Source organism: Elgaria multicarinata, chromosome 3, assembly GCF_023053635.1.
Source record: "Elgaria multicarinata webbii isolate HBS135686 ecotype San Diego chromosome 3, rElgMul1.1.pri, whole genome shotgun sequence".
Classification (NCBI taxonomy): domain Eukaryota; kingdom Metazoa; phylum Chordata; class Lepidosauria; order Squamata; family Anguidae; genus Elgaria; species Elgaria multicarinata.
The window spans coordinates 71,352,337-71,366,914 of NC_086173.1; the positions used below are offsets into that span (position 1 = coordinate 71,352,337).

Here is a 14,578-nt window from a genome sequence, read left to right on the forward strand (position 1 = left end):
GTAGTTTTCAGTCTGGCATCTCTCAGTGTAATTCACCATGTATGGCAATTCATTTTAAAGCAGTAATGCTCAGTGTTACAAAGCTGACACACTGAATGCATGAGTCACGATGTGGAATGTTGTGTAGAATTGTGTGTGGTTTGTATATTTTGATAAGAGCAATTGCTCATTGATTTTATAGGCCAAAGCCCTTATTCAAAGCACTGTTTTTTATAATGTTTTTTTCAGTGCTAGTTGATGGAGTTTTCTCCAAACACTTGTATAACTTTTCAGCCACAACTACTGAAGTTGCTTATGTGGGGAGAATATAGATTTCCTGTTAGCCAAGTTTTGATTTGGAACTGTGACCTATCTAGAGTTCGGCTAACTCTCACTGTACGCTCTTGATGCTTGTCTCCGACTACTCCCGGCAGTTTTATTCCTTTCTGCATACTTCTCAGCTATTCAGGAGTATCTTCTTTGATACTTTTGCTCAGCCCCCTAGCTTTCTTGGCTATTTGTTTTGTGGTGCTCAAATTTTTACCCTTTTGCACTCCCCTTGCCTTTCCCCATCTCTTTTCTTTGCATTACCAATCATATCTCAGGCTTCCATCCACTATCAAGGTGTTGAAATCCATGTCCTCTGTGCAATAATAGGTAGCATTGACAGTTGCCACTGAATTTTGAATAAATTGAGGAAAATTTGGAGGGTTCTCCCTAAGTGAAACTAGTAAAATAATTTTGTGAGAAGCTAAAGAAATGTTGTTGTTGTTCCAATATTATAGTCAAATATTTATTGACACCTGTAGTGGTTTTGTCCATATATCTAGTTCACAGTGAATTTTAAGTGAAGCAGCTGGTGAAACCTCTGTAGGAATTTCAAGGGAGGTGAAAAGTTGACATTTCTTAGGGGGATTTCACTCCTCTCTAGCTGTAATCAAGCTTGTAGTCTGGCTTCTTTAATTCATACCATGTTCAGATTAAGCTTCTTTCTTTACACCTAAGAACATAAGAAGAACCCTGCTGGATCAGGCGGGACTCCAACTAGACCAGCATCTTGCTTCTAGCAATGGCCAGCCCAATATTTCTCAAAAGCCCACAGCAATACATGAAGGCAGTGGCCCTCCCATCACCACCTCTGAACCTGGAGTTGGGCCACCACTTGGCCATCCATAGTCTAGTGGACAGACTATTGGACTTGGACTGGGACAGTTAAGTCTTTAGCACATTTCTAGACCAAGTTTGAAAGAGGAAACAGCAAAAACTCTTGCTATTTCTATATTTCCAACCCCCATCCACACATAGCTAGTGGTTGCCCACAGGGCCAAAACAATAAACTGAGCTCCAGGAGGAATCTTGTATAAGGAACTCTTTTCTTTAAAAGCATATTTTATTTAAGATGAAGAAAGCTTAGTTTAAGAACTCACACAGAAAATATTTAATACCCCCTGGAATGCACCTGAATATAATGTTGCAACCAAATATTAACAGACATGGAGGTAAATTATCTAGATGGAGAATATATGCAGAAATTAAGACTCTGAATTTAAAATAACATCCATTCATGTATACCTCCCTACTTATGCAAACTGACTGAAATGCACTAGTTGTTAAATACACCTCATATACTTCAAAATACAAAATACATAAAGCCGTACAAAACCCAAAATATATGTGGGAGCACAGGTTGGCCTTACATCCTTGATTTGTGTTCCGGCACTAAAATGGCATGTCTTTCTAACACAAAGAACAGATTCCTTAGTTCCAATTTATGTGAAGTGCTCCTTATTCTGAACAAATTTAAAATTGAACTCTCTTCGGAGATCATGTTCCTCCATTGTCGAAATTGAATTCTTCAGTTCTCCGTGCACATCAAAGTTCAAATTGGTGCATGCTCATTTAAAATGACAAATCTAACCAGAGAATTGCAGAGACAGACTACTTTTGTCTACTGTGAGAGGGTATTTCCACAAGGCCTTGAAATATAATCGTAGATGCTGCTCTATTGAAAGGACGTGTGATCAACAAACTGATTCCTCCTGTTCTGACTTGGTTACTTAATTATGTTTGACTTCCCTCTACCCTTTCTCCATTTTTTTATTCTTATTATACTTTGAGCAACCTCTGTCATGTTGGGCAGTCATCAGAACAACAATACACACTATCATCTGCTTTAGACATAACAAATAGTTCAGGTAATGAATGGCATTTAAATAGCGACACCTGGTAGGTGTAGTTCTGCAAATGTGGATAGTAAAGGGAATTGATTAATTGGTGTCCAAATAATGGTGATTTTTCCAAGGGGTACAAAATAATGCACTACGGTCAGGGGATTTCCATGTTTTACAGTGTACGCTCATTTTTGCACAACTTGAGTGAACTTCAATTTGCATTGTCATGGACGCATGCCATTTATGTATCTGGCATGTGTGAGAAGAGAAGACTATATAAACCATTGCCATGGTGTAATTTACTAGTTGTTGTAGCTTTCTGCTGAGAACACTTGTGTTTCCCTGAGTCTTTTACCTGAGAACTGTTTGAGTGAATGTTGTTTCCTGCCTTTTTAGTGAAGCCATTAATCAGCAGGAATGAGCTTTTTGCTCAACTACAACTTTGACAGCTGGTTCACTATTATTTTCCATTCAGCAACTTCTCATTCATTCATTCATTCATTCATTGACAATTGGTCCGCCGCCCGAGTCCCCAGGCATCCCTCGAGACCTTCGCCATGCCTACAGAATGGTAGTTTGGTATACAATCGGAGAGATGCATTGATGCTTTCTCTGTAGACCTACACAGGCTTGTGGTTGGAGCCATAAGGGAATGAGAGGAAGAATTAGTGTGTGTATTTATGTGGCTGCGCTCCAGTAAATATTTTGATGCATCTGCTGCCAGCTCTGGTCTGAGGGAATCTACCTAGCATTTAAATTTTGATGGGGAGCTGTTTTGAATAATAAGAGTGCAGCCGACTGTGAGTCAGTGCATGTGTGTTGACTGAAAGGGGGGGGGGGACTCTCAAAGCTTAACGCTTGCTGAACGTTGAGCTGCAGTGCTTTGCTTTTGCCGCCTCCTCTTCTTTCTAGTAGATATTCCAAACAGATTTCTTTCTGTTTTTAGGGGGGGGGGTTGTTGATCACGGGGGGAGAGGGGAAGGAAGCATATTTATATATTATAGCCCCTCACCCAAGTAGCAGTTGCAATGGGTGCTGTAATGGGCACGTTCTCTTCTCTGCAAACCAAACAAAGAAGACCCTCGAGAGGTAAGGATAATTTTTCTTCTTCTCATGTGTGTATTTGCGAGTGCTGAATTTTACTCTGATCATGCAGAAGCAAAAAGAAAAAGAAAAAAAAGGCAAACGACAGCAAAGAAAGCATGTGCCACTTGGAACTAAAACAGTTACCCTGATTGTTAGAAGCAGAAAACGACAGGGTGTGTGTGTATGTGTGTGATGTGGTGTTAAGAGGCTGTGGAAGGGAAAAGGGTGGCTTCAGGGGTGGTTGTGTGTGTTTCGCAGGGCGGCGGGTGAGGGGGTGGAGAGAGGCTTCCGAAATGTTGTAAATCCTACACACAGGCATGTGTAAGGAGAACTAGGGAGACAGCCTGGTGTGCAGTCTCCACTTGCGGAAGAGACCTGTTTACTCCCGGTCCCATGCTGTGTTCTTCTTAATTCACTAGGGAGTAGCATCAGCTTACGCCAAAAAAACATTCATTTGGGGACTGTTTGAAATAATAATTTAACAATTGCAGACATGTGTTAATCCCCGTAATGTGTAAGAAATGCTGTCTGCGTGCATGTCAAACGGACAGCATTAAGAGAGGAAGAGAATAAGAATTAGGGGGGGGGAGAGAGAGGGATAGATTTCCCCAAGGAGCGGAAGTGAGAGAGGCTCCAAAGAGAGAAGCGAGCGAGCGGCGCTTCGAGGATCTCCCCCACCCCCTTAAATGGGCAAGTCTCGCCTCTAGCATGCTAATATTCCAGGAAGACTCCAACGTCGGGAATTGGCGGGCGCCGGGGGTGGACGTGGTGTAATTCGCTCTCTTTTCTGAGTGGGGTTAACTCAGCATGGCAGGGCGCGGGGAAGCACAAAGTTGGAGGCACGGTAGGGGGTGGGGCCGAAGGAAAGCCGCTTGTACAAGGTGGGGAGGGACGCTGGGTCTGGTTTTTCGATTTCCCCCTTCAAACTTCAGGGTCTGGTTGATTCAGGGTTCTCTTCATCTCTGGAACTAGCCCCAGGAACCGCATTCACACACCTCTGGAAAGCATTTACAGTCTAAGCGCTGCGTGTGTTGAATCACAGCTTGTGTATGTGATCTTGTCTAACAGTTCTTGGCAGCTTTTTTAAAAGCAGCCCTTTCCCTCTTGTTTTCGGGTGGTGGTGGCGGCGGTGGTGGGAAAGGGATCAGTTCAGTCTGCATTCAAATGGCCATAATGGAGAACCAGGTCGTAGATGCAAATCAATGGGGACATATATGGGAGTAGGGATGCCAGATGCAACCGGTTTGAGTACGATATCGATGTCATCTAAACGTCTCATTTCAAAACCCCTGGATTGTGGCTGCAAACTTGCACACAGCGAGGCTACCTGAAATCCCATTGAAGTCAATGGGATTTAAGTGGCTGAACTATGTGCAGGTGTTCCTCTCCTTCCTTCATGGTGATTTGAGGGCTATTGCAATGGAATATCCAAACACATCAAAGCACGTGTTAAACCTGTGGAGACTGCAAGAGCAATCCAATCCATAGGTGAGGACTACTGAAATTGTTGTGCTTGGTGTATATGGTTAGGAGGCATTGTCATTGTTTGCTTCCGAAGTACCAAGTTAAACCTTGCTAGCCACCTATATTCTACACACAGGCTCTGAAAATAGTTGCCTTAGCTTCAAATTCAAGACTCTACCTATGATTTACAGCAATGTTTCCTTTCCTGTTTGCAACTGATTATTCTCTGTTCCTCTGATATCTATCAGTTGGTTCTTCTTTGGGGAATGGCTTTAACTTCCTTCCTTGTGATTAGATTTCCTCATTCCTTACAAACAAAAATATTGCTCAAGTAGTAGAGTGAAATTGAGTTCTGTGGATATCAGATGGTGCTGATTTTTCAGGGGCAGATGTCAGATTCAGTCTTCCAAGGGTGGTTTTTGAGTGGTGTTGATAGGGTTGGTCACTTGTTTCTACAGATCACCACATATTTAATTCAAAAGAGCAGTCTGGAACCAATAATAATAATAGTAGTAGTATTTCTGACCCACCTCTCCATCCTGATCGAGGCGGGGAACAACAAGTATAAAATACATAAAATATTGATCAGAACACAGTATACATCGTTAAAACTTCCTAAAAACATACTAAAAGCATCTTAAAATTCCACTGGATAGGCCTGCTGGAAGAGATCAGTCTTTATAGCTTTCTTAAATGCGAAAAGACTGTTAAGTTGACGAGTCTCCTCCGGCAGGCCATTCCACAGTCTGGGAGCAGCAGAAGAGAAGGTCCTCTGGGTAACAGTTGTCAATCTAGTTTTTGCTGACTGAAGTAGATTCTTCCCAGAGGACCTTAGTGTGTGGGGCAGATTGTATGGGAGAAGGCGATCTCGCAGGTAGCCTGGACCCAAACCATGTAGGGTTTTAAAGGTGATAACCAACACTTTATACTTCACCTGGAAACTAATTGGAGCCAGTGAAGAGATTTTAAAACCAGTGTAATGTGGTCACCTCTAGGTGCACCGGTGACCAACCTGGCTGCCATATTTTGAACTAGTTGAAGTTTCTGGACTAGGCACAAAGGTAGCCCTATGTAGAGCGCGTTGCAGAAGTCAAGCCTTGAAGTTACCAGCGCATGCACTACCATCTTTAGGTCTTTTAACTCTAGGAAGGGGCACAGCTGGCGTATCAGCCGAAGCTGATTCCGTATTTCTTTGATTGTAAGACGCCATTGATTGTAAGACGCACACTAATTTCAGTACCACCAACAGAAAAAAAAACCTAAGATACACCCACGATTCTAAGACACACCCCATTTTTAGAGATGTTTATATGGGGGAAAAAGTGTGTCTTAAAATCGAAGAAATAGGGTAGTAGGCAGTCCTGGCTGTTGCGTCTACTTGGGCTGTCATTTGGAGTGACAGATCCAGAAACACCCCCAAGCTGCGAACACAGTCTTTCAGGGGGAGTGTAACCCCATCCAGAACCGGTTGACACACCTCCAAACCCAGGTTGTGGCCTTTGACAGTGATCACCTCCATCTTGTCTGGATTCAGCCTGATTTTATAAGCCCTTTAGCTGATTTTCTGACTTGTTGGGATACAAATACTTAATATCTGTCAATTTTAGAATGGCACCCTCCTTGCATCTTGTCTTGATGGCGGGTTATCCTAATCAGTAAAATATCCAAGCAGGATGGCCTATCCTTGTAAAACAATTCTTGGTGAACTTATTTGCTTAGATCTGGAATGTTGTTAGAGATAGTAGTGAACTAGAACTGTGCACAAATCTCTTCTTGAAATTCTCCACCTTATTTGTGGGCAAATAAATTGGGTGTGTGGACACAACTATTTCACCAAATTTCACAGCAGCAACTGTGTTGTCAGCATGCCCCGTACCTAGCATTGTTCCAGTGCATCTTGGGGAGAGGAAAGGCAGCCACCATGCAAAAAATGGTAAAGAAAATTTGGAGGAAATTCTGCCCAAGTGGACTTTTATTTTTAGGGGTAATAAAAGAAAATCTGAGAAGTTTCCTGAGAAAAACATCTTCTGAGATATTTTGGCTCCATTCTAGTTGTCATACTTTAGGGGCTTGACCCTTTCCCCAGGGTCTACCACTATTTCCCTGAATGCTCTGTAGCGGGTATGAGATGGGTATTGTTGCATCCAGCTCCAGGGAAGAGGTGGAGTTAGTGCTGAGTCAAAATCTGTCCCAAGTTCCTGAAAGTTTTCTTCCCACATGAAAGAAGCTTCTATTTTTCTGGTTCATTCTCAGGATGTTTTGCAATTTATTTTTGATTTCTTTTTGTGGTGCTTTTGAGCTCACCTAATCACTATGAGGTAGTCGAGGATTCCATGTGTGTTTTCTTTCTATTACACATCCCTGTATTGCTCTGCAGCCTCCCAGGTTGCTTGTGCTTCCTCATGTGGAGTTACCTCATGATGTCTTCTCCTGGGCTTTAATTGAAGTGTGGGAAGCTGAGTAGGCTACAGACTGCCAGAGAGATGATTCTACAGTGAAGGACTGGATACTTGCTCACACTTCTTGGCCAGCTCATCAAGTAAGAGAACCACATGAACCAACCTATGAGAGTTTTTCTGAAATGTTCTTCTCCTTTGTATTTCTTTTTGAAAGCAATTTCATTTCTACCAAATTGAAAGAGAGTGGTTGAAAAAAATGAGGAAGAAGTTTTTGGCACAGCACTGGTGTTAACTGTCTTCCCATTTCCAGAATCACAGCTGTAGTTTGTACGACTAAAATTAATAGCCTTGTATTCTAATAAATGCATCAGCTTGGTTAGACACATGGTTATTGAGATGAAGCACCATCTCACTGTTCTATGACCCAAGAAATATTTTGTTGGACCAGGTAAGCTGATACTGACAGTACTACTCTGAACTAAATTTATCACAACAGAAGTGTCAGATCCAGTTGGATAAGAGTTGCTGCTGTTGTTTTTGTTTTTAAAGAAAAAGTATGCCTTTTTGTAGTTAAGTTCTCCTCTCCATCTGTTCTAGCCTGCTCATGAGTATTTATTTCACTATACTTTCAATGTCCCCCTGGTCTATTTTAGGAGCACCTTCTGGTCAAACAATATTTTAACAGAAGTCTATGAAGCAGGGGTAGACAGCCTGTTGATGTTTTGGATCCCTTGCCAATGGCCATACTGTCTGGGGCTGATGGGAGTTGTAGCCCCAAACATCTGGAGAACACCACATTGCGTGTCCATGCTGTAAAGTATTGCTCTTTTCATGTGTTCATTTTGAGGATGATGCACATGTGGGCAGTGGGAGGTTGGATGGCATAGCAGGCTCCATTCTTAACCCATGCTTATTCATTTGAACATTTGGCATGCATACAACCATCTGAAGGGTGGCTTTCTTCACACAGTTAGATGAACATGTATGGATTGGAGGCAGAGTCTGCAACCAAGATGCCTCCCCCAACCACAACCACATGTTTAGGTCTGGTGTGAATATATGAAGGAGACTTACGAGTCCTGTTAGTTAAGTGTCTTGGAACAGAAAGTGCTTTGCACTCCCCTACCCCAGTTTATTCTATAACATTTGAAAAGACTGAGAGTTTGCACATTTCTCCCACAGGGCAATGTGTCTGTGAGTGCTGCTTTTGAAGGAACAGTAGTGCACCCAAGCAACATTCATTTTCAGTGTAGGTAAAGAAACATGAAACCAGGAGATGTCATGTTTGTGTTTCCTGTTCCAACCCTTAGAATGTTCAAAAACACCCTTTTTTGCTTGTATGAAATTGCTGGTGCTAAATTGCAATTTTTTTTAATCCTAAATGAAATATTGGTGTAATTGTGACAGAATTATTAAGGTTTCCTAAAACACCACATAGCGGCTCATGCAGAAGAGCAAAAAAGAATGAAGAAATCTGTTTTCCAATAGAGTTAAAAAGTTCTGTTAAAACAACAACAACCCATCCATGTTCTGCACCATGTTGTGCAAAACCATCTATTTCACAAAATACACATTCATATACTTTTGACAATTCAATTGATTCGCCATCAGATTTTGTGACAAAACAATTTAGAGAGATGATTCTGCTTTGAGTAGACTGATATGAACGTTGATACCTTTACAGACCCAACATCTGCAGTCTACTTTAAAACTAACCAGCATGGGATATGTTGACAAAGAGCTGTTGTTCAATGCAGATATCAATGCTGCCTCTCTGGTTGTTGGGAAAATGTGCTTGAGCATTAAGCACTGTGCTTCTGAAGTATGTGGAGGTAGAGATGGCTGCCTGCAACCCTTGGTGCAGCATTTTAAGGTTGTGAGAGTGGCCATGTTTATCAAGAGCTGTGACAAGCTTGTACAAGAAAGGAGATGTGGTCAGAAGAATGTTAGGAGGACTGTAGGACACAGCAAAATGGCCCTTTACTGTTTGTATCCAGATCCAATAGGATGCTGCCACAGCTGTTGTGGAGCAAACACCTTGCATTACAAAATCTATAGCGGGGACAGCACAGCATCAGACCAAAGAAAAGAGGGGGAGAACCCCACCCCCAGCTCTAATGAGATGAATTCTAGACATTGGATTTTAGATGTTCATCTCCATACGCCCATTTTGGATACTGACGAACCTCTCCAGAGTCTGACCCAATCTGAAATGGATTTGTAATTATTGCCATGACAATAATTACAGATCCGTTTCAGATTGGGCCAAACTATGGAGAGTTTGGTGTGGTGCCATTGCAGAGACTGTGGGCCCTAGGCCCTGACAGATGGCAATCATATCAATGCTGTGTGCCTGAGCCTAGGGGCCTCATCCACCCTGGATCAAATCAAGGAGTTTGGATTGATTCTGTTAGTTGTTGAATGTTGGATAGGGTGGGAGTGGGGGAATAAATAAATCTGCTTAGTTCATATTAATTTTACGATGGATCTCAGCATGACCCAATCACTAACTGGAAGTGATTTACGTAGATCCTGAAGATGTTGCACTTCCTCCCATCTTTGATGTTATTTGTGTAGGTTAGAATTATCAGTGCCCATCCTTTTTTTATGTGCTTATCCCTGGTTAGCAATTCTGTTTAGGTTTTTTTTTGGCAATGTTTAGTATAAAGCCACATTCTGAACAGTTGAATAAGCTATGAATATGGCTGCTGCTGCTATCCAATTGACAAATGTAAAAAGAATTTTTCATTGCTTAAATAGGCACATGTTTGTAACATGAAGTTTACCTGGGTGTTTAATCGTTTGCGGAGACAATCACATTGATAAAGATACAAATTATAACCCCTCTCCTTTTCCTTCCTCCCTGGTGCCAATAGTAAGTCCTTTACTTTTGTTCATATAACCCTTTAAAAACTCTCAATTAACAACTTGTAGTTGCAACAAATAAAAGGTCTTAACTTGTCCAGTCTGATCCACTTTCGTTTATGGCTATCAGTAAAACCCTAAAGGGTATTCAGTTTTCCAAGATGTTTGCCTTTTTTTGTGAAATCTGTGTGCAATGCGTATTACACCAGTTGCTGCAGCACTGCAATGTCCCAATGTTTCCTCCCCCATTGAGCAATAGTAGGTGCTTCAGGATTGAGCTACATACAATTTTGCCACTAACAACCTAGTAATTGTCTCTTTGTGACTAATAAACTGCATGATTCCATCCTCCATCTAACAAGATCAGTCAAGGGTTAGGCAGAATATCACATCCCATTGGTGTTCCATGACATTTCCAAAAACAATGAATATACTGATAGAACACCACTACATCTGCATAAAGTAGTTCCTCTCATCATATCCTTTCCAGCATAACCCATTGCCTCTTTTCCAAATGGATTTGATTTGTGCCAGTGTGACACATCACCTACTCAAAATCATATAGGTAATCGCCTTCAGAGAAGCACTTAGAGAAATAGAAGCATTCTTCTGTGATAGTCCTTTCCAATCCCTGTCCAACACTTCACGTGGTTGTTTTCCCCAATCACACCTAGCAGTCTTTTCTTGCATTCTCTCTGACCATTAGCAAGTAAACCTTTAGAGTTAACATCCTCGAATCTTCAATTTCTGAAAAGATATGGGAATGGGGAATAATATTTTGTTTATTTGTTGTTGTTGTTTGTGATTGTCTCATCCATGATGTTGCTAATTAAGCTTAGAAACCAAGGTTTTTAAACTATACCTCACACAATGTACACAGTATGCAGGAACATCATGTATTATGTACTTGTGTGCATTGAACCCTTTTTAGATCATAACATACACAATCTATGACAACACAATCACTCTTGACTCGGTTTTAGTGAATAACAGCAGATACTTTAGCAGTTAAAATGTAGGCTTCAGAAGGGATACTCACATCCTTTTTTTCCTAACTAGCTGGTTTTATTAAGCACCAACCATGTTTGAGTGGTTTACACCTCAATCTTAAACCTTTTCTCTGATGTGACTCTGATGAATTAATGGACAAGATCTATTAATATGAATGAAATTCAATTTCAAGTCCATATGCTTAGAATTGGTTTCTTAAGTTATTAAATTTACAAGTCAACCTGGATTGCATTACTGAGCAGAAGGATGATGAAACTGCTGAGTGTGCATAGTGAATACATTTATAATATACTATTTGTCACATGAACACTGAGCACGACTAATATAACACTGGTGCAGAGAAATAGAAATCTCTAGGAACTTAGGCATCCATAAATCCAGGTATGTTTCCATGCCAGTACATACTGGGCCAGAACTACACCTTGTGTAAAATCTTTATGAGGCCAACATGGTAACTCTATATCCCTCTTATTTATTTATTATTTATTTACAATATTTATATACCGCTCCCCACTGAAAATTTCGGAGCGGAGTACAAGATAAAATAAAATAAAAACGGAATAAAACACTTTAAAATAGATTTTAAAAGATGCAAAATGTACAGTTTACAAAGTGGAGGCTAGTCATTAAGGAAAGGCTTCCTGGAATAATGACATTTTCAGGAGGTGCCGAAAGGAATACAAAGTTGGTGCCTGCCTGACCTCCAGAGGCAGGGAATTCCATAGCTGGGGTGGGGGGCACCACACTGAAGGCTCTTCCCCTGGTGGGCTCTAATCAGAGGATGGGTCTATGTGGAACCACCAGGAGCATGCCATCTGATAACCTCAGTGACTGGGCATGTTGGTATTGGAGAAGGCACTCTCTCGGGTATCCTGGTCCCAAGTTGTTTAGAGCTTTGTACAAGAATCTTAAACCTGACCCAGTAGTGAATAGGCAGCCAGTGCAGTTCCCTCAGCAGATGAGTTACATGCTGGAAAGGGGCAGCTCCGGACAACAGCCTAGCTGCAGCATTCTGCACTAGCTCCAGCTTCCAGAGCACTGCAGTAATCCAATCTTGAGGTTACCAATGCCTGTACCACTGTGGCCAAGCTATCCCTGTTCAGGAGAGGCCGTAGTTGGCGAACCAGCCGAAGCTGGTAAAAGGCACTCCAAGCCGCCACAGCCACTTGAGCCTCCAGTGACAGAGATGGATCTAAGAGTTACCCCCAAACTAGTCCACATTTATATTTCGTAGGACACACAATGACATTTGTTGCAGTATTTTGGTTAATGTGGAATAAAATGCAGGAAATAACACTATGAAAGTGGTAGATGGAATGCGTAATGAACCCCAACAGTTATCTGTGTAGATCTAGCCCGAGCATGGTGCCGATGCTCTTCTTGAGACCTGGGCACAGTTACTTCAATTTGTAGCATAGCCACAAATCCCCTGATGTATGGAATTATGAGCCCCAGGGTCCAGTGGAAATGACTCTTATTTACGTCTTTGACCATAACTCCCTTTTAGGTTCTCCAAATAGTCTATATGCTATGAGATTGCCCTTACTACCTTGAGGACACAACCATGCTGTGAAATCCCAACTTACATCTGCCACTCTCAATGTAACCTACTTTTCAGCTTGGGAAGGGGTAGCTACCAGTTATAACTCCCCAGTTACTTCTGAGCAAGTTCAATCAGTTTTACTCTTACCTCCCCTTCTAGTAGCTTGAAAGTGAGGTCTGGCATTCGGGGGAAGATCCTTGAGTAATCAAAGGTATACAGTCACAAATTAAGAAAATGTATTGAGAATTAGGGATGGAGATATCAGGGATGAAGGAAAAAACAAATAAGTAACATAAAAAATAAATTATGCAGTTTACTTTCTAGTATTCAAAACAAGGCAATCTTAAAGTGGAATATCAACCCTATTTGTGAGGCAGATGGATCATCCATGATGTTCAGTAGATGTCAGTTTTTCATAGGGAATAATCTGTTAGCCGGAATGGGTGAATAAAGCAGTCTGAGTCCATAAAAGGAAGGGCTTGGCAAACTTTACCAAGTCACAAACATAGTCCCCTAATTAAGCTTCCAGGAGTATAAACCAGCAGAGCAAATCTGACCACTCGTCTAACAGAATGAAACCATCACTACTACAGAATGTACTGAACATGCTAGTCTTTTTATATACAATTTTTTTTTTTAAAAAAAATCCCAATCTTAAAAGGCACTTATTTGGCTCCACCTGTGCTGGGTAACATTCCCCCTGCCCTTTGTGACTCATCCAAAGTGGAAAATTAACTCTGCATTCTGAGTGGCACTTACTATTGAATCTACTAAATCCTTTTTAAAACTCATACTTTTGTGGGATGTATGATCACAATTCCGATGTAATCTCCTTAAAGTTCAGTTTAGTATTATTGTTTACAACCCTAGGTCATTACGCATAAACTCAGTTTTTAATACTAAGTATCAGGGGAGGGGGAAGGTGGATCTTCCAATTGGGTATGGCCATGTGGCTTGGGTGCACACCAAGGGGCAGAGTTTTGACACCTGGGATATGGCATGTCTGAATTGTAAAGACATATATAGTCAGTTGCCATAGTGAAGTTTACAAGCACTTACATATGAATACAAATGGAATTTGCTAAGTGCATACTTGTCACTGAATTGGTAAACAAAGATAGAATTCACATATTGTTGGTGAGAAATCCTTTGCATGATGGAAAACAAGTGTGTATTAGGGCATGGGAGAGAATCAGTATTCTTAGCAGAGTCATTGGTTCAAGGTGAAGTCAAGTAGAAACAATATTTCTTTCAACAGATTTCAGTTTCGTCAGAGGATACTACAACAGCATTAAAGGAGATGCTTCTCAATAAGGGGTTAAATACTTTTGAGCCCTCTATGTGAAATGACTGGAAAAATTATATCTGAGCAGATCTACTATCATTTCTAATCACCTTCAACATGGATCAATGCATGCACACGGCTTGCCCTGGCCCTCCAAGCTAAAATGCTGGCAATCATAGGACATTTTTTTTCTGAACAGAGCAGGATCCAGGAGATGCCTAAAGCGATAATATCTTGCACTGCTTCATTTGCATCTTTTCTTTAGCCAGAGCTGCCTCTTCAAGCCTTATTGTGTCCTACTGCTGATGGATGGAATAAACCTGCAGTTCAAAAGTTCAGACATGGTTAAAATGCGTTCTTTTCTAGGCTTGCTTTATTATTTCAGCTCTTCTTCCAGCCACAGCCAACAACAGCAAAGTTTTTAATGTCTGGGTGCTTTCTGTCTTGTTATATAACTGGCTCAATCCCCAACCAGAGAATCTGAGGCAGAAATTTATATATCTGCATACCCAGCATAGCTAACACCTTCCCACTCACACACCTGAGCAACAATTCGTATTGTGGAAAATGAATAGGGAATTGCAAGGACCAGCGCAGGTGTGCTCTTGTTGCAGGATGCCAGCCAGCGAGCTTAGAATGGGAGCCTTGTAGTGCTGCTTGGGGCTGACACCCAAGGATGGGCGGGGGGCATTCAAAGTGGAGGAAAAGAAAGGATACTTTTTCCTTTGTTTACTTTTCCCTCACTCTTGAAGCCTTTCACAGTTGTGCTGTAGAG

General features: G+C 41.4%; 1 protein-coding gene across 1 annotated transcript in view; it reads left to right on the top strand.

Annotated features, from left to right (window-relative positions):
- The first annotated feature begins 3,168 nt into the window (after positions 1-3,168).
- KCNIP1 (potassium voltage-gated channel interacting protein 1) overlaps positions 3,169-14,578 on the top strand; it is a 365,586-nt gene continuing 354,176 nt past the window's right edge. The window contains exon 1 of the mRNA XM_063120594.1: positions 3,169-3,239. Coding sequence (XP_062976664.1) covers positions 3,179-3,239 — 61 coding nt within the window. The 5' untranslated portion in view covers positions 3,169-3,178. The remainder of the gene's footprint in view (positions 3,240-14,578) is intronic.